Source organism: Arachis hypogaea, chromosome 20, assembly GCF_003086295.3.
Source record: "Arachis hypogaea cultivar Tifrunner chromosome 20, arahy.Tifrunner.gnm2.J5K5, whole genome shotgun sequence".
Taxonomy (NCBI): domain Eukaryota; kingdom Viridiplantae; phylum Streptophyta; class Magnoliopsida; order Fabales; family Fabaceae; genus Arachis; species Arachis hypogaea.
Window position 1 is genome coordinate 142,144,928 of NC_092055.1, and position 21,182 is coordinate 142,166,109.

The window sequence follows — 21,182 nt, forward strand, 5'->3', positions numbered from 1 at the left end:
TGTTGGAAGCAGAGTTCCGTAATCCCCACCCCTAATTCTCCAACGTATCACTCAGAATTTTAATTTGGGTTAAGAAACAATTAATATCAAATATTATAAATTAAAAACAAATAAAATTAATTAAATTATTTAATTTTTGGCTGATCACGTCTTAATTCTATATATATTTTTTAATTTTATAGATATAAATAATTTTTTAAATTATATATTATTATATTATAAAAAATAACTAATTTTCAAATTCCCAACCTAAATCATAAAAGCATAGCTATTAGTTTTTGTTAGAAATGGTAGCACATTAGCCGGTAGTGGAAGGAAATAAAAGGAAGGGATGATTATAATGAATAAAAGAAAAAACTTTGTGAAATAATAATTGGATGAAAATCTCACGTGCAGTTAATTTTAAATAAAATTGATAATTAAAAACAATTAAATAATTTGACTAAATTTTTATTGAATGACTCTTATTTATTAATTTCAAGACAAATACTGCAACTGAGTTCCACTTAATAATTAAGTGATGAGAAATTGAAAGGGATCAAAATAAGTGAGAAAGGGAGTGGGTGACAGAGCCACGTGAGTGACCCACCACTAGTCCACTTCCACCACCACCACCACCCCAAGGCCCAGTGGATGTCTTAGTTGGCTTCATATCAACGCTAACAGCCAAATATAATTCACAGCAAAAACCACATACACTATTACTTACTATATAACACTATTTATCATTCCTCACTATCAACCACTACCACTTCACACAAAAAAGTTAAGCCATTCACATCATTAACTTATTTGACAAACTCAACCATTTTTTTCTTATAGGAAAAAAATGTTATTTCTATACCATGAAAAATCGTCTACAAATTTGTAAATAGTGTTTTAATTTTTATTTTTCAACAAATACACACTAAATTGGTATATGAATTTATTTAATATATTGACAGAATAAAATTATACAGCTATTCAATTACATTCATTTATTGACTTGATTATTCTCTTAAAATATTTACTTTCATTAATTTATTTCATTTTCTTTTAAGTTAAATACTTTTTTTTTTTCTTCTTCTTCTTTCTTTTTCCATCATCCTTTTTTTTACTCTCTCTTTCTGTCTCTCACTTTCTAATGTTAGTGGATGCCTTCTTTCAAGAACTGGTGAACTCGTTGCAGCAAGAAGGGTTAAAAATTTTATAGTTCATGGGTGGTTATGAGATATGGAGGACAAAGACGAGGACAGTAATAACAACAAAAGTAACAACCAACATCATCATAACCACCCAAAAGAAGAGCCACTAATAACAAGAAAACACAATACTATTGGAGGTGGTAGCGGCAGCGGTAGCGGCGGCGACAGATTAAAGAGAGACGAGTGGAGTGAAGGAGCGGTTTCCACCCTTCTAGAAGCATACGAATCAAAATGGGTTCTTAGAAACAGAGCAAAGCTCAAAGGCCATGACTGGGAAGACGTTGCAAGACACGTGTCATCAAGAGCCAACTCTACAAAATCGCCCAAGACACAAACGCAGTGCAAGAACAAGATCGAGTCTATGAAGAAACGCTACAGATCAGAGTCTGCTACCGCTGATGCTTCATCTTGGCCGTTATATTCACGCCTTGATCTTCTCTTGCGTGGGACGGGGCCTGTGCCCACGTCTTCCACACTCGCAGCTTCGCCACTGCCACTCTCACCAACACTGCAGGCAGTGCCAGTGACGGTGACAGTAGCTGCTGCTGCAGCAACTGGTTCTCATCAGTCGCTGCACTTTAGCAATAACCAACAACCTTTGATGTTGTTGGAGCAGCCGCCGTCGTCACAAGTTCTCCATCAACCACCGCTACCTCCTGGTGCTGCTGCTCCTCCACCTCCTGCCACCACTGCGCAAAACTCGCATGGATCCAATGGCGTTGAGAGAGTAATAACCAAGGTATTGATTTTTTGTTTAATTAAAACTTTTTCATCTTGGAAATTATTGACTTAATTTTGATTTTTTTTTTATGAATTTTTTTGAACAATATAAATAACCACCAATCAAATAAATACACACTACACTTCTAAATTATCCGACTAAATTTTAGTATTAGAATAACAGTCCGCACACATAGTAAAATGAACATCTGATATATCCATTGTTCACATTGTTTAGTATTTTTATTATTTACCTATATATTTTTTTTAATACTACCTCTTTCAATTTTTTTTATAATGTTAGTTATTTATATATATCTAAATTGATCCTTTGAAACCAACTTAAAATTGAATAGAGGTAATAAATTATGCATAAAAAAGTGGGAAATTAATTTAAGCGTAAATAGTTATATCATTTCTCTCTTTTTTAGGGACATATTTTCTTTAATTTTAACCATTTTGAGGTGTTATTTATGCATAATTAGTTAAAGACTATATTTTAGGCTCATTATTTTGTGTGCGTAATACTTTGTTAAAATCATTTTCTCTCCTCCCCCCCCCCCATTTATTTTTAAAAGAAAAAAATACACCGACCATATACATAGGATTTCTGAACTTCTATGTTTAGATATAGCTAGTAATTTTACCGAATTTTAGTTAGTTTATATGTTATTTTAGACCGTAATATTTGCAGAAAGCAAGTGAAAAAACCATGCCCTTTAGAACGTTAATATAAAGGTATTGCAAGCACAGTAAGTGAATATAGTGACCAAAAGTCATATTCCAATAATTAAATTGACTCATCATTGTTGGCTGAGTCAAGTTTTCCATTATACATGCTTAGATATGCATTATAAAATTCCAAAAATATTTAGTAATAAATAAATATTAGCAAAAAGCTATTAAAATTTATTATTTTTAATTTTATTTAATGTATTTTATAATAAATAAATATTAAATATGATAAGCAAGTTTAAGCTATTTAAACTGATTATTTTTTTTTTGTTTTTCTAACATTACCATATCATTCATTGTCATTGGACAAAAATAGGCCTCTCTATTGTGCATAGCGCCTGCTATAAAACTAGTTACTATTTGTTTTGTGAACATATACTTTACAACCTCACAGAACATGTGACACAGTGCCACCGTTGTCTTATCTTATGTTCTAAACAGAGGAATGTTGTATGCATGTATCTACTTAAAATACATTGAGATACTGTTTTTGACACCCAAATTTTTGTATTTTGTGTTAATACTTACTTTGTTACCGTTAATTATTTTTTATTTTAATACATTTAATTTGATGTCTACTTTGGGACACTAGAGAAAAAATAGAAAGAATAAAAGTGTGCATAAACAACAATCAATTAATGATTGTAGATTAGGTGTCTCAAATTTTTTGCACCAATTTTTTTGAGCAAATTTATATATACTTTTACTGTACAAATTTTTCACACATATATATAGTAAAAAATTAGCTATTTTCATTCTAAAAACAAATATTTCAATAATATAATAATAAAAGTTTTTATATTTTATAATTTTTTAATAAAACATACTTTTATAATATTTTTAAAATATATTCTTAAAACATGTATATATTAACAAGATCCATAACATGATATTGGCACATTATATTGCTAAAAGTATTTGGCTTAATTATTCACCATCTTATGAATTATGTCTGTAATAAGCTGTGATTAAATAATAATATTTTTTATTTACTTAAATATCCAACTCCTAAATTGGGTGGAGTTTAGAGTTTCTAAGTCAATCAATATAATATATTTATACATAATGTTAATTATCAAACATGTTTTGAAATTTACCCCCTTTGACATTATCATCAATTCAATAAATTTAGAACATCCAAAATAATAGCATACACTAAAAAATATATAGAACTATTATTTTATTTTTATTGTACAACAAAATTAAACTCTTTATATAAAATGCAGTTGTGTTACGATAATATTAAAATCAGTTACTAAAGTCAGACATCAATATAAAATACATATTAGAATATAAATACACATTAAAAATAAATTAAACCATATATATGATTATGGTGTAAACTCAGGTGCAGTTGACTTCACGTGAAGTTGATAATTGAGAGTCGTTAGATGGTTTGACTGATTGGACTAAATTTTCATCTAACGACTCTCAACTATCAACTTCACGTGAAGTCGACTACACCTTAATTTACACCTATAATTATATATAAATACATTTAATAACTGATTTTAATGGCTGATTTTGATGTACAAATAGTATTTTTGTATAAAATGTATGTTGATGTTTTGTGATTAACAGGAAGATGGGTTGTTAGGAACTAAGTCATGTGAGCATGTATCTAACAAGAATGAAGTAGACACTGATAGCAGCACACCAGCACTGTATAGTGAAAAGGATAAGCTTAGATGCAACAAGAGGAAGATGAAGATGGAGAGCAACAAGCAGCGGCGGCGAAAGGAGGAGATGGAGATAGCAGGAAGCATAAGGTGGCTTGCAGAAGTTGTGGTGAGATCGGAGCAAGCAAGAATGGACACAATGAAGGAGATTGAAAAGATGAGAGTCGAAGCTGAGGCCAAGCGCGGCGAAATGGATCTCAAGAGAACTGAAATCATTGCCAATACGCAGTTAGAGATTGCTAGAATCTTCGCAAGTGTTAATAACAAAGGTGTGGATTCATCGCTCAGAATTGGCAGAAGTTAAAGAAATTTCTCTTAAGGTGAAAACTCGGGTAGTTTTATGTGAAGTTGGATAGTTCAAAGTTGTTATATAACAATTTAATCAAATCTATCAAGTTATTTAACGGCTCTTAGCTATTAACATCACATAAAATTAACTGCACTTGAATTTTTACCTAATTTTAATATTTTTCACAAGCCACCTAAGGTAATTAAATTATGGAAGCTTGATCATATATCACCAAATGTTGTATGTGTATAGAGTTTATATTTATCAATATTAGAGAGGGAGATTTGTATAACTTTGTAATTCGCCTAACTAGTGAAGATAGCATCCTACTTATCATGATTATGATGATATAATGAAAATAATTATGTCTCCTAAGTCCTAACCTTTAATTGTAAAGGTAATTTGTAACCTCTTTTATATTATTTGGAATTCTTATTCTATGATATAATTTAGCAGAACAGGAAAATTTTTTTTAAAAAAATTTGGAAATAAAACAAATTCGCTAGAAGGAGGGCTTGAACCTCCGACCTTGTGGTTAATAGCCACACGCTCTAACCAACTGAGCTATTCCAGCTTTTTAATAATAATTGTTAATTAAACATTTTTATTGTCAGAAACAGAAAAAAAGTCACACTTATAAGATTCTGATTGGCTTTTTCAAAAGGAACAAAGAAATACTTTGAGCATTCTATTTCTATGCAACATAAGGCATTTTTGTATATGTTTATTATATAATAAACAATTACAAAAAGTTAACAAATTTGACATGATTAAAGGGTGTTGAAAAGCGAAGGTATTTAGCTATCTATGGTGGTGCTTGTTTGAAGGCATAGACGAATAAACCCAAAAGAAAAAAGTAAAAATAAAAAAGAGGAGCTTATTAGCACAATAGCCAAAAATGAAGGGCATGCACGGCCATATTGTATTATTGGTTGACTCATCATACTCCTGAAAAAGTATTCCCATTTCCCAGTTATTGTGCTTAGAGCATTATTTCTGGCCCACACCAATAGAAAGTGAGCAATTGGCACCATGGGATTAGGTTAAACTTATATTTACCAATAGTATTTGCAAATATTAGTCTTGAATATAGAGTGATTTATTAACAATTTTTTTAAAATAAAACTCTAAAAAACCAATAGAATAATTGTTGAGGAAATACCTAAATGGAGAGTTGATACAAAAATATTAAGGAATTCAGAATAAGTATAGCAAGAGATGATCAATTTGGGCTAATGAGTTATAGCTCAAATAGCATAATCTCCCCATACTCAATTAAGAAGTTGCGGGTTCGAGTCTCATATCTTTGATAAAAAAAAAGAGATGATCAATTTGGTCGTAGAAATACTTACAAAAGATTCTGAAACTCAAATCAAAAGAGTTTATAATAAGGTAAAAATTTAGAAACATCGAGTGTAGGAATATTAGATTATAGTTGGGAAAGTCGATTGCTCACCTCTATAGGGTTGTTTCAGAAAGCACAAATCACTATCCAAAAGTTGGTTTTTGAAGAAGGCTCAATAATATATAAGGAATAGAGAACGAAAGGAATCAATTAAAAGGATTTTTCTTGAATGAAAGGTAAGATATGGTGTCAAGGAGTTATATCTCAAATGGTTGTGAATTTGAGTCTCACTCTTAACTTTGAAAAAAGAAAAGATAAGGTGTGGCAACTTTATGTCATTGCTGCCCAAATTGCCAGTCATGAAGGGCAATTGAAGCTTTAGTACAAAAGGCCTGACAAAAAAAAAAGCTTAGTACACAAGGATTTGCAATGTTATAAAGATTAGATTGAATGAGAAATTAAAGATATTATGAGTCTGCAAGATTTAACTTTGAAGGTGTTTTTGGCTTGACTAATTAGGGTTCAAATTTTCAGTCCCTTAAGCATAAGAACGGCATAAAATTACACTACCACACTTGTTCTATGTAACTCCAATACACCCCCCACACCAACCTGAATTAATTCACTGGTAGATTATCTCTCTTATATGCACCCCGGCATACAAGTAATGGAACCAAAGTAGATAAGTAAAATAATATAACAATGATACTTAAACCTATAATAATAGTGTTAGTAATATTAATTAAATCAAGTTGTATGCTAGCTTATTATTTATCACCATCTTACCTCAATTTGCTAGAAATATTATGGCTGTGGTTAGTTATGTTGTGATAATTAGCCACAATCATGTGATAGCCAGCCAATTGTAAATTGAAGTAAGAAGATGGTAAATAATGAGCTAACATACAACTTGATTAATTAATATTACTAACATAGACCCTAAAATAATTAAATAATAAATATTCGATTTACTTGTTCATTTAAGTAAGTTTCAGAAATTTAAATTTTTTTTGTGCGTGCAATAATTTATTAGACAACGACAAATCTTTAAATAGAACTTAAATTTACGATTTTTTAGCCGGTGAGATTGAAAAATATAGTGGAGGCATGGACAACCAGTGAATGATTGTGTGGATTTTTCAATATAAACCAAGATCTAGCATTTTTCAATAAATGAGGAACTTGGCAAAGGCATAAGAAGAAAATTGTCATCAATAGCCATTGTTTTGTCAGAATCTATCTACATTACATCACTTACTGTACACTAATGTTTATACCTAAATATAAATGTAACAAAGAATAATTGTGTATGAATTATTTTATCTCTAGATTAAACGAATTTTAGTGCATCCAATTCCAAACACAACCTAAGAGTCAGGCTCAACTGGATACAAATCACCACAATTCTTGTTACAACTGCTTCCACCATCAAACACAAGCTTCAATAAGGCCACAGCTTTGCTCTTCCCTTTGGCGCTACCATGCTCCTGCACGTACACGATCCCATCCAAGGCCTCAACAGAAACGCTTTTCTCTCTAACTTCCATAACCGTTTCTTCACCACTACACCTCACCAAATTCAACAAACCCGAAACCGCATTCTCCTTCGTCCTCAAGCTACTTCCTTCGCACTCTAACAAACTCGACAACAACGGAATCCCCGAAACCTCACGAAACGCTTTTTCGCTCTCCTCGCACCCCGCAATTTGCGCTATGACTGCAGTCGCATCTTCCATGATTCCAATTTTTTTAATTCTCTCTTTTGCAACCAGATGGAATAGCGCTGATACCGCGCCGAGTCGGACCATTATGGCCCGGTTCGGCGGATGCAGCGCTATTCCAAATGACGCCTTGAGCGCGTCCTTCACTGATCTCCTTGGTGAATCGGAAGATTCGATTATGCCAATGAGAGAGTGGAGGACGTCGCTCCTAGCACCTACTGTGGGACGGAATTCGGGGACGAAGGAGAGGAGGCAGTGGAGTGTGGCTGCGGCGGACTGGACGGCGTTGGGGGAGGATGAGGTGGCGTGGCGGGACAGGAGGTGGGCGATGGCGTCGAGGAGATGGTGCGTGGAGAGAAGTGGGAGGCGGTCGGAGATTGAGATGTTGAGGAGAGTGGCGGCGGCGTTGTCCTGGATGGAGTGGGAGGAGGAGAAGAGGGCGTCAAGGAGGTGGGGGATGGCACCAGCAGCGGAGATGATGGGACGGGCGGCGGGGTCTTGGTTGGAGAGAAGGCGGAGATGGCGGAGGGCGGCGAGGCGAGTGGTGTGGGATTGGGAGGAGAGGTTAGAAAGGTGGGTGTTAATAGTTTGATGTTTGAGATCCATACAGAGGTTGGTTAAATTGGGATTTGGTTATTTGTTTCATTGTTTATGTTGGTTGGAGTGTCTTCTTGGTGAAAGGGAATGGCAGATGGCCTAACAACATGGCCTTAATGGTTGACCCCAAACTTGAAATAAAAAAAAAAAGGACATCATCTTCATTGACAGCTAATCAATTTGGGTTAATCGAGAGTTAGTTTATTTAAATCTCATTTTATCCATATAGAAATTTTTTGGGTTGTAACAAATATTTAAATAAAATTTAAATTTATTTTAGATTAATTTTTGTCGAAAAAAAAACTTTCATTGACAACTTTCAGTGACGTGGGGATGTTAAATGCAAGAGTCTTGCTAGGAAGCCAATGACTTATTTATACAATATGTATAATAGGTTATTGAGTTATAAAATAGTAAAAGTATAGATAACAAACAAAATTTTTGAACAATGTAAATTAATAAGATTAAAAGAGTAAATTTAATTAGTAGCATTAAATTAGGGTGTAGTGTATTTTAATTTGATTGGTGGTTGTTCATGTTCAAAATTTTCATTGTTCCCCTAGCACTCCCCTACAAAATAAACATCTCCATACTATCTAGAATAACTAACTGATTTATGGGTTCACCAAGGATCGAATTCTTGATTTTTCGAATTTAGAACTCTAATACCATGTCATGATACCACTCATCCCAAAAACTTCAGCCGATAGAAAAAGATAATACTAATAGTTATATCTCTAATACTCCCTAAACTTCTATTGTACAAATATTTCATTAGCTACTCATATTTTCCCTAATGCAAATTTACTGTTTGCATTAGAAGTTTTGGTTGGGCAAATTACATGGTTGATTTAGTCCGTTTTACCATGGATCACTTTGAGCTTGTTTGAGATAACAACCACTCATGCGTTTTTTTTTTCTCATCATGAGGGTGAAAAAGAAGCTCGGTCTTCATTGAAACTGGAAACTGAGACTAAGTTATCTATCACTCAATCAACAATTTAAGATTGGTAGTTGAGTTTCACAAAATGTCAATGATAAAACGTTATTAATATATTTTGTGTAGTGGTGGTACGGTGTGGAGATTGTGATTGATGGTGGAGAAGAGAGTGATGGAGCAGCGAAATAGAATAAAGACAATTAAATGCTTAAGTTGATAAGAGCGTAAAAAGTGGTTGGTTATGTGAGTGTGAGAGATGCTCAGTTCATAATCTCCAACGACAATAACAATAGATTATAACCCGTGACCATATCCAAGTATCCAACATAACATTCAAAACATAATAATTATTAATAAAATAATAATAATAATAATAGTTCCATACAGTATTGCAGCTCAAAATCTTGTACTATATAGTCAACAAGAAAACCTTAGCTTACTTAATATGCCTAATTAAACCCTTAAAAGCCATCACCCAAAAACAAATTTCTAGTGCCAATTTGACAAACAAGACTATTATTATTCATGACAATGCAATTCCTGAACACAGAAAAAGGAACCATTATTATCTATTTGGTGCAAAGCTCACGAGCAACACCAAGCCTTGAGTTGGGAATGTCAAAGAGCACACGGTGGTTTTGTTGTTGCATGTTGGCTATCACATTCAGCACCGAGTTCACGTTATCCGGTGCCGCCGCCATGGCCAAGCATGTCGTGCTTCCGGCGGTGCTATGTATCAGAATATTGTCCTGTGGCAATGTCACGTTCATGCCCGAAAACATGAACGTTATTGTGGGTGCAACTATTGGGACCGTGTAACATGTGTCGAATCCTCCTAAACTTGTCACGGTCAGGTTCGCTCCAACTCTTCTCCGGAATTCATCTCGCACGGCCACGTAGGCCGGCGAAACTAGCCGGGTGAATACCGTACCTGTACACATTTGATCAAATTAGTTAATCATGATCATGATTAGAGTATAATTAAGATTAATTAGATCAATTAACATTATTTAGTATATCTAAATATTTATTATATAATATTATATTTTTATTATTTCGATTATCTTAATACTTATAAATATTTTTTTATATTGTATTATTTTACATAATTTAAATAGACACAAATTTTTTTTCGACTGTCTGTCTTACCTTTTCTAACAACCATAATTAGCTTAATTGTTATTTGTCTAAATTGTATCTAGTTTTTCTATATAGTTTTTTTTGGTATACTAACTTAAAAAAAATCACATTCAATTGCATAAGATTGGGGAGTTTTAATTTTTTTTAATTATATTTTAGAAAATATGCTTACTTTTGGTGCATGAAATTGACGTGTGATCCAATCAACCCTAGCACACTTTGACAAAATTTGTTCAAAATTATAAAATAACTTCCACTTTCTTAGGAAACCAAAAAAAAACTTCCACTTTCTTAGGCATCATTATAAGTTTATAACATGAAGACTAATTGATTGGACTTTTCTTTGAATAACGCTGTAATTGAATAAGATAATTAGATAAGATACCTACCACTATGCTTTGAATTAAAATCATTATGACAAGGAAACAAATCTTTATGACCATGTCCAAATTACTGTTTTCGTCAATTCCATAATAATTATTAATCTCTTCGGCCTTAATAGCACTACCAGATAATCTAAAAATAAATATTATAGGTTGAAATCTTATGGCCCACTTTTTCATAATTGAACATTTTTTACTCGATGTTGGTTTTTTTTTTTTTAATAAAGTATATTTTAGAACAAGTCAAATCAGTCCATAAAAATCTGAAGAAAAATAAAAGACCATATTTGAAGGCGAAAGAAATTAATTACCAGAATCAAAGATGGTGCCGGCTCCGGTGGTCGGGTTGAACGCCAAAGCCGCCGGAGGAATATCAACAACTCTCCGGCCAACCCTAATAGCAACCAAATTAACATAGTAGAGTGATGATCTTCTTGGATTTTTGAGAAGAGGAGTGAACTTGATCCTAATGGGCTGAGCAACAGGCCCAAGTCTCAATGACCCAGAAAAGTTAAGGGACTTAAAGCTTGGTAAACAGTAAGAGAATGTAGACTGGTAAAGGTTTTGGGTTTGTGACAAAAGTGATAATGGGCCACGGCCCAGGCCCAATAATCCCTGTGGTGGGGTTGAAGGCCCAGTAGTCTTGGAAACACAACCGAAAGTGTAGCTTGGAATTGGGTCAGTGGCAAGGGTAATTGTGTCTTGGGCTAAGTTAGCTGCAATAGATGAACTTCCATACGTTAAGTTGAAAGAGCACGCGCTTCCACTGCAACTGGGATTGGGTACCTGAAAAAAAGTTTCACATTCACGTTAATGACATGTTGCTTTCGCAAAAATGCAAAATATGAGTCCCGTGAACTTAACCCCGCGTGGAACCAGAACATGAAGCGCGTGAACATGTTTGTTTACTTTTTTGTTTTTTAATTATTCTATAGATATGTATAATTTTATTAAATTTTTTAATTAGGTCTTATTTTTTTTTTATTAAGTCTTTATATCATATCAGATTTTGTAATTAAGTCTTTACTGTGATAAAAATGTTAGAATTAACAGAATATTCCGTTAAGTAAAACGAATATGCTTAAGACTTGACTGAATATTCTATATAATTTAACAGAATCTATTAATTTTAACGTTTTTGTCACGATAGGGACATAGTTACAAAATCTGATATGGTATAAGGACCTAATTGAAAAGAAAAAAAAGTATAAAAACCTAATTGAAAATTCGATAAAATCATAGAGACTGATAGAGTAATTAAACTTTTTTTTATTAATTGCACGTCGTATCTCCCAACTTGATAGGCCAGCGACTAATTTACTGTGGATCTAAGCTCCATTTAACAATTTGTCGTTGGTAACTGCATACATAATGTAAAATTTGAATCTCTAATATTTGTTTAAATGAGTGAGTGAACCAATCACTTTACCAACCCAAATCAATTACACAGTAAATTATAAATTGTTACATTATTAAGATAATTTAGCTTTAAATTTATTAATTAACAATTTATATAAATACACAAATTTAATTGAATAATTATATAAAATATTTTATATCGTTGTTATATCAAAATTAAGCCTCTAAAGTAAAGCTTTAAAAAAGGGGAAAAAATGGATGATCCATGAGCATAAGGTTTTCAAAGTTCTGAAGTTATTGAGTCAATAAATACATTAAATTTGAAACTTAATAGTTTACGATAAAAATTTGTATGTTAGCAACATGAACAAGTCCTAACTAAATACTAGATTCTCTAGTGAAAAATTCACACCTTACTCTATGTATATATAAACAAAAAAAGAAAAAAAAAATTATATTCATAAAGTAAAAAACTTGTATTGAAGAATACTAGTGCCAGGTAAGTTATAGGCCATGTGGATTTTATTACTTTGAACTTTCAAGAAAACAAATTCAAGGTATGCTATTGCTATATCTCTATTATTAGCAATAAACATTATATATTATATATTTATATATAACATTATTATACATTAAAAAGAAAAAAAAATCATAAAATTTTGCATACTCGACAAACATTCACAGTTGTATTGGAGTGGCATCATCTGAGTTCATCACATGAGATTATTGTTTAATTTTCAAATAAAATATTATTCTTAGAAATTGGTTGAACTGTAATTACACATAACTAGAAATATGAGAGTTTGAGTCTACTAAATTATGTTTTCTTCCCAAACACATAGTCAAAAATCACGTGCAGATCTAGAGAGTATGTGCACATAATAAAAAACAGTAGCACTTTTTCTTGCTGGGTCAGATTCCTCAAAATTATTAGAGCAAATAATTCATCAGAAAAATGGAAAAGACTTCCTCTGAATAATTAATCAGAAACGGAAAAGAAAAAAAAAAGATAGACGGGGGAGGATGTAAATCAAAAGAAAAGTAAATAATTTGAGTAGTGTCTTTGCTTTTGTTTTTCATATTCATGTAAATTAAAACATGAACGTGCAGTTAAATGATTTGAGAGTCGTTAAATTTTCATCTAATGGCTATCAGTTATCAACTCTACGTAAAGTTAACTGCACTTGAGTTTCCATCATATTAAATTTTTATTTATTGTATTTTATATTGATATTTAAAATTTAAAATTCAAAAAATACTTCGCTTGCTATTTTTTTCGAAATACATTTACATTCGCTTGAAATAAAAAGTGAAAACTTATATATAGTTATCTTTATGTAAAGTTAATATTTAAAAATCATTAGATAATTTAATAAATTTAACCAAATTATTATCTAACAATTTTTAACTATCAATTTCATATAAAACCAACTGGACGTAAATTTTCACCGTAACGGATATATGACAAATTGACAACAATAGAGAGTAGAGACACACAAATGCAGTTTATGTGACATCATTGTGTTTTGGTTTCATGCTACAAACTAACCCGTGAACACTAACAAATAACTAATAATAAAATAAATAATAAAAATAATGTTATTCCCCATTTACAAAATCATCACATTATATACCTAGTCAACTTTTTTCCTTTCATTCTCTCCATCTTGTATTTATAATTGATATTACAAACCGGAATAATTAATATATTTGAACTCAATTTAGTATAAAAACTTAAAACATTGATGATAATAATAATATTTAAAAATATTTTTGAAAACATGGACACCAATATTTTAATGTTCATCTTATGTAAACATCAAATTTACAAGGATTATAATATAAAATACCCATATTAACACCAAAAAAAAAAATTACGATCTTACTTAAGCGAACGATTGAGTTGAGTTAAAGTTGACGAGTACCTGATAGCACTGAGGAGAGCCACAAGTAACATTTCTAAATGAGGTAGATCCAAGAGGAGCAAACAAAGTGGAAGAACATCCATCACAAGAAGTGCAAGGAATCCAAGCAACATCATTGCTAGTATCCATAGCCAAAAGCAATGTCTGAGGTGGATTTCCAATTTTAGCCCTGACAATGTAAGTAGGGCTCTGAATGATCTGCCTGCCTGAGGCAATTGGGACAACAGACCTGCCTGCCACAAGACTAGTTAGGTATTGAAGTCTGCCTTCATCTTTGGCTTGCATTTGGAGCACAGTGTCTTGCCATGAGAGTGGCTTTGGTGGTTTCACATGGAACACTTGGAGTGTTGAACTATGTTGTTCAGATTGGACTACTAGTAGGAGGAGAATGGTGAGTAAAATTGAGAGCTTCATGGTTGGTGTTGGAACTTTTTAGTTTGGTGATTTTAGAGGAGAGAATACCCAAGTGCTATATATACATGTAGTCATGTAGGGAAAATATTTTAGTTTCTTTTTGAAAATTGGATTTATTTATTTATTTATTTTGCATATCTATTCATAAAAAGAGAATAGAGTGCTTGGAAAGCGTAGATAAAAGATCCTCCTCATAGCGGCGCTCTGTTGGAACACTTAGAAAGCGAGAAATCGGTGTGTTTTTGAGAAGGTAATAAGCCCGACATCAGAGATAGTGAAAGAAGGCAGCAATTTAGTGCATGAACTCGTGAGCCATACCTGATAAATGCTGCTAATTTTCTTTACTCTTACTTTACTCTTTTCTTCAGTTACAGTTGGTGATAAATGAAAATACCCAATTCTTTTGTACTTCCTTATGTAAACACTTTTATTTTATATTAATAAAATAACATTTATCTTTGAAAAAAAAAGAGAATAGAGTACTCTAATTACCCAAAAAAAAATTGTTGACAAAATTATACATAAAAAAATTAAAATTACCCATGAAAAAAAAATCAAAGTTTATGTAGCATTAATAAAATTATTTATTTTTTAAGTAGATTTACATACAATTATTTTTTTTTTCAAAAATAATTGGTTAATGGTCAAATTAATCGTTAAAAAAAATTAAGTGTGCATCAATTTAATTCTTGAAAAATATTTTAAAAAGAGATAACAATGTATCAAATTATTCAATTTATTAGTTAGATGATAATATAACGCAAAATAATTTATTTCATGTGTTATCATTTAATTGGCAAAAAAAAAAGAAAAAATTGAAGCATCTAATCTTTAAAAAACTAAATGGATACATGCGTAACTTTTTAGATATACCAGTTTAACTATTAACTCATGATTTTGTTATCAACAATATAATTTGATCAGCCATAAGAATCTTTCATGAATATTTTTAGTCTAAAAAAGTGAAAGCCATATTTTATTTTGTATAGAATTTTTAACAGTATATAATGTGTGTGTGTAATTTTTTTTCTTTTAATAAAAGAAAATTAAAACCATCTTTTTTGGTGGAGATCACAACCAACTTTGTGAGAGCATATATTTTGTTTGATTTTGATATTTTTGGGCCAAGATAATTTTTCTCCATTATTCTCATTGTTTTGATGGGGCATGTGGGTGTGTATGGGTTACTTATTAGTGTGGCACTATATATGTCTATGGAAGTATATAGTGATTAGTGTATATGACAAAAGGAGCAAGTGAAATTGGATTGGGTAAAAAACAAAAATTATTTAAAAACGTTTTTAAATTTTGTTATTGACAAAAATATTTTTAAATTATTTAAAATCGTAACAAAAATATACACCTATAAATTAACACATTTTATGTTTAATAAAAAAATAATATGGCAAATAAAATTTCTTATATGATAAATGAGATCACTCTAACATTAGCAAGTGAGTCACGTCATATTTTTTTGTTGACGGAACAGATTTTTTATCACGACTAGATATTTTTAATAAGTATTTAAATTATTTTATAATATTTTTATTGATAATAAAATTCTTAAGATTTTTATCGCTGACAAAATAATTCAAATATATTTTTGATAGTTTACCCAAGTGGATATTAGTATTGCCATCCTTACTAACTACATGTAACATGTATATATAGCTAGCATCAACTTTGATTTTATCATTTTTTTTTTTCTTAAGGCATGTGGTGGGTAGGGATGGCAATGGGACGGGTAGGAGGCAGATTTTTGTTTTACTCGATCCTATTCTATAATAATCCGTATAGAATCCGTCTTATTCTTATTCGCGAGGAGTAAAAAGTTAAACCCTAATCAGCTGGTATCCGTTTCTATAATTATTAAAATCCAACAAATAAAATTAAATTTTAAAATTTATATAACCATCACCACATACATAACATAAATTAAGATCAAAATTTAAATATAATACAATAATATTAATTTTTTTATTAATTATTTTATATATATTAAGACAGGTAGAGATGAATATTACCTAAATTTGATCTTGTCCCATCCCGTCTAAGACTCTTCTCCGCAAAAGAATTTACCTAATATCAGAACGGATAATTACCCGTCTTAAACGAATAAAAGTGAAATAAATATCTACAAATTTGGGTAGTGTTGTTATCACCTCTAATGGTGGGTGTGTGTATGGGTCATCAAGTATAGTAGTAGTGTAGTGGAGGTTACACATATATACACTTGCTGTAGAAGTAGAATTCAGTGGGATATTACAGACTGTACTCCATTCTCTTTTGTACCCTCCGGGGTCCTATCTCTTATCTCACTAATTCAACACCCATATTATACAATGATTTTAGACATTATGTATTTTTGGGTAAAATCATTGAATATTGCTTCAATTTGCAACAAAGGGGGAAAATAAAAAAGATAGGTGAAGATTTTTTGTTTGGTAGATGCCTTCTAGATGGTATATGCTTTCCAGTAGAAGTGCAGATCTCAACACAGGAATTAAGATGTATCACTTTGTCATTATGTAAAAGTAAAATAAATGCTACATTATGCTTTGTCTATTTATGTGTGCCTAGGATGCTATAAAACTTTTATTTAATTTGTTAAATATATTTGTAATGAAAAATAATAGGTAGACAATAAAAATTCTAAATAATGTGAATAATAGATATATCGAATATTCAATTCACTAGATGTGCAGATAGTTATCTTAATATTAAAATTTAAATGATTAATTTAGGATGTAATATATTTTTATTTTATTAGACTCATTTTAATATGCTTGTACTTATAATGGCTATAAAATATTGATAAAATTAAAGTCATATTATTTTTTACATTTTAGTATCTTTTTTTTAGTAATATTTTCGAAAAAACATTACTAAATAATAAAAAATATTACTTTAATTTTAATAATATTTTTATTTTAAAATACCATAATCGCCATAGTTATCGTAGTATAAATATACTAATATAACTTTATAATAGTGTCACTTTAATTTTAGCTACGTTTTCTAAAAAACGTTATTAAATAATAAAATAATATTATTTTAATTTTAATAATACTTTTTAAAATATCATAATTACGTAGTTATTATAGTATGGACATACTAAAATGATTCTATAATAGTGATTTTAATTTTAGTAATATTTTTTAAAAAATATTATTAAATAATAAAAAATATTACTTTAATTTTAGTAATATTTTTTAAAATATCATAATTACTGTATTATTATAGTATAAGTATACTAGAATAATTTTATAATATAAATTAGGAGTTTTATAGACCAAATACACCTTTAGGAAGATTAGAAGTATTTAATAAAAGTAAGATTAGAAGCATAATATATACACTTTATATATGTCTCTAAACATTCTTTTATTTAAAAAATTGTCTAAATAGTACAAATTAAATGTGGGGTGTGCTAAACTAGAGTTAAATCTCAATTTGACTATTGAAATTTAGCTTGATACTCAAAATGATCCTCACAATTTTTGACCCCAATTAGAACTCCCAAATTTGCAATCGTAGCTCCAACTTGCTCTTACGATCATCTCTATCACCAGAATGCTAATTTGAGGCAATTGCATGACACAGTGGATACTACTTAAGCGACGACACATTGGTTTGCGCCCAAAATCTTTGAAAACCACATTTTTTCGGTTTTTTGTGAGTTAAAACTCTCTTTCGACGACGATCATAAGTTGCAAAACATCAAAAAAACCCTTACACTACGTGGTTTTCAAAAGGTTTGGACGCGAAACCAATGCTTTGTCGTTTAAGTAGTGTCCATCATGTCATGCAATTGCACCATCAGTGATGGAGATTATCACAGGGGACAAGACGAAGCCACGATTGCAAATTTGGGAGTTCTAATTGAGACCAACAAAATTGTGAGAATTATTCTGAGTATCAGGCCAAATTTCAGAAGTCAAATTGAGATTTAACTCGCTAGACTACCATAATAACCATGGACATAAAGAATTAATTGTTTTTATTCTTTAAACTAATTAACCTAATTAACCTTCTCTTATATGTATATAATCCACAATTTATACTTTTGAGAGAGGAGTTCAATCTATTAATTTATAAGAAGACAGAAAAGTGTTGATGCAAAAACACAGAGCGTGATTTCAGCTGAATTGGTCTGTGCTCTTTTGTTCTATATCTGGATTTTTACCATGTCACGGGTCCTATTAATTTATATGATTTTCCTCATATTCTATATATATATTTTTTTCCATATCTTTTGAGTCCTTAACTTTTTGGCACCTTCTTTTTTCTAGGACGACTCATTACGCAAGCAAGTTTAATTTCTTTGTACATATGATGAAACACACGAGGGGTGAAATCAACAAATAAATTTCAATTTTAATAAGGGTTAATTTTGATCTCATACAATTATATTTGTTTTTTTTATGATCATTTACGTAGTTAATGTAAAAAATAGTTATTTTTATTGATGTGATATTACGTAATTGAATATATGTATAAAATTATTTTACACTGACAGTACATTAAAATTAATTTTTTTTAATAACTGCGTATCCGAATTTAAAATTTAGAATTTAGAATTTTAAATATTATCTTAACCAGAAGAGAGGTGAAATCACTAACTTGAAATTTTGTTTTTTCTTCCCTTCTTTTATATAAAAATTAGATAAGTCATTGTTGGATCCAATACTTCTTATTTATTGACCAAAATTTCTAAAATTAAGATATTCACAAAATTTTTAAATTTAAAAACAATAATATATGTTTTTACTATTTTTGTGTATATTTTTATTATACATTTTATGTTGAGAAGAAAGACAAACTTTTATTGTATTTTTCAACAAAATTGATAATTGTATACAATGATAAATACTTTATAATTATACTACGTGTATATTAAAATAAATTATTAATATAAAATACAATTTAAATATAAATACATATTATAAATAAATTAAATCACATATGTATTTATACATAAATATATTAATAGTTAATTTTAGTATATAAATAATAATTTTAATATTTTAATAGTAAAAAAAAAATGCTTTCACTTTGTGGTCTAGTAATGATGCCGTGGTCCATGCAACCCTAATCTAACGTATTAGTCCCAAAAAGATTAATATTATTTGTTCAGGAAAGTGAACTAAAGATTCACGATCGGTTATCATTGATTTGGATTAATTAAAAAGTTGTAATTGTAATAATTGTTAATAAACTAAAGTAGCACTATGATTAGCAGCGTAGGACCCCCCTAGAAAATGGGACTTATCAATAATTATAATATCTTAATTAATTATTATTGTTGTGAATAATAATGTTCTGAAAACCTACTATAGTGTCGGTTTCATGAATTCAAAAATGGAAAAACACATAGCCATGAACCGACACAATTAAGTGGACAAATATATGCTTGTTTTTATTTTTTAAAATTAGGGTATAATAATTTTTAAATTAGAAGTGAGATCTTGATCTAATCAATGAAGTTACATCAAGGATCATCATAACGTGCGTTTGGGTTTCCAATTAGAATTTTTCAAATTAAAATATAGATAGAATTATAACCGAGAATATGTCTTTATATATATATATATATTCTTATGCTTAATAAATTTTATTAATTCAACTATTAAATTATATTACATTATTAAATAATTAAATTTCATAATAGGATTTAAATATTAATAAATACGTAATCTAATAGTGATATTTTTATACTTTTTATTTTTTAGTGTATGTAAAAATAAAATATTATAACGACCTATCAAATTAATTGTTAACTTTTATAAAATTTTCTTAAATGAATCTATATACTTGTTAAATAGTAACTACTTAAGTTGATATTTGAAAAAATAAAAACTTTTAATCAACTATAATTTATAAATCAAATAGAGGTGATATTTAAAAGAATCACCCCGATAATCAAATTAGTAGTCATTCAAATTATAATTTATTCATTGCAGATTTAAAAAAAGGATTATTTGTATCAAATTATTTTATGATCTAGTTATGTTTTAAGATTGTGGGTTTGGATCGAATAAAGTGCCTTTGGTCCAAATTAAATGAAAGTATTTAACCATATATTTGTAAAATAATAATGTTCAACCAACGTAAGTTGGTACAGATGAATACGAATCTGTGTCTCTTAATTATCTCTATCGAATTTAATATTTATTGGAGGATAAAAATGGAGCGACTAATTTTTTTTAATATGAGGTTGATATGTGAGTTATGCTAAGTTATGGAGTATTGGGGAGATATACACGGTTGTGACGGCATTTAATTTTTTGTTTTAGTGAGAAGAAACCGGACCGTTCGATTTCATTGCAAAGAGAGAGGGACACAAATCGAACCCATGATTTTCTAAAATCGGACCCAGGATTTTTATTGCAGAATTTCATGGATACAGAAATCGGATCCAGGATTTTCTGCCAGTATACAAATCGGACCCAGAATTTTCAATACCTCCAATCGGACGGTCCGATTTCTCTTAAACAGCCATCATACGCCAATAAATCACCATACACCCCATAACCCAGCTATACACCATTTCTTTCATCATGTTAAAAATAAAAAGTTCAAATGGAGCATGATGAGAATCTATGAAATGTAATGAACAATTTACAAACATGTGATTTGACTATAGAGATGGGCAGGTTCACTCACACTCACATGCTTCCTCTCTAGCTACTTCAATTCATTCAGATTATTTATTTATTTTTTAAATAAAAACAATTGAATCTCTTAACAT

At 30.2% G+C, this 21,182-nt stretch overlaps 3 protein-coding genes and 1 non-coding gene across 4 annotated transcripts; 1 reads left to right on the top strand and 3 right to left on the bottom strand.

Annotated features, from left to right (window-relative positions):
• Positions 1 to 563: 563 nt before the first annotated feature.
• On the top strand, positions 564 to 4,982 carry LOC112783658 (uncharacterized). Its single transcript, XM_025826692.3, has 2 exons — positions 564 to 1,923; positions 4,221 to 4,982. Exons 1-2 carry the CDS (start codon positions 1,213 to 1,215, stop codon positions 4,620 to 4,622), a joined length of 1,113 nt encoding a protein of 370 aa, XP_025682477.1. The 5' UTR covers positions 564 to 1,212; the 3' UTR covers positions 4,623 to 4,982.
• A 125-nt stretch (positions 4,983 to 5,107) lies between these two features.
• On the bottom strand, positions 5,108 to 5,181 carry TRNAN-AUU (transfer RNA asparagine (anticodon AUU)). Its single transcript has one exon. It is a non-coding gene; the product is annotated as a tRNA-Asn (tRNA).
• A 1,967-nt stretch (positions 5,182 to 7,148) lies between these two features.
• On the bottom strand, positions 7,149 to 8,534 carry LOC112785083 (U-box domain-containing protein 16). Its single transcript, XM_025828494.3, has one exon. It carries the CDS (start codon positions 8,277 to 8,279, stop codon positions 7,320 to 7,322), a length of 960 nt encoding a protein of 319 aa, XP_025684279.1. The 5' UTR covers positions 8,280 to 8,534; the 3' UTR covers positions 7,149 to 7,319.
• A 1,003-nt stretch (positions 8,535 to 9,537) lies between these two features.
• On the bottom strand, positions 9,538 to 14,499 carry LOC112782722 (aspartyl protease AED3). The gene is made up of 3 exons (XM_025825269.3): positions 14,018 to 14,499; positions 11,045 to 11,519; positions 9,538 to 10,141 (listed from the first exon to the last, which is right to left on the bottom strand). The coding sequence occupies exons 1-3, from the start codon at positions 14,429 to 14,431 to the stop codon at positions 9,780 to 9,782; spliced, it is 1,251 nt and encodes a 416-aa protein (XP_025681054.1). The 5' UTR covers positions 14,432 to 14,499; the 3' UTR covers positions 9,538 to 9,779.
• Between the last annotated feature and the right edge of the window lie 6,683 nt (positions 14,500 to 21,182).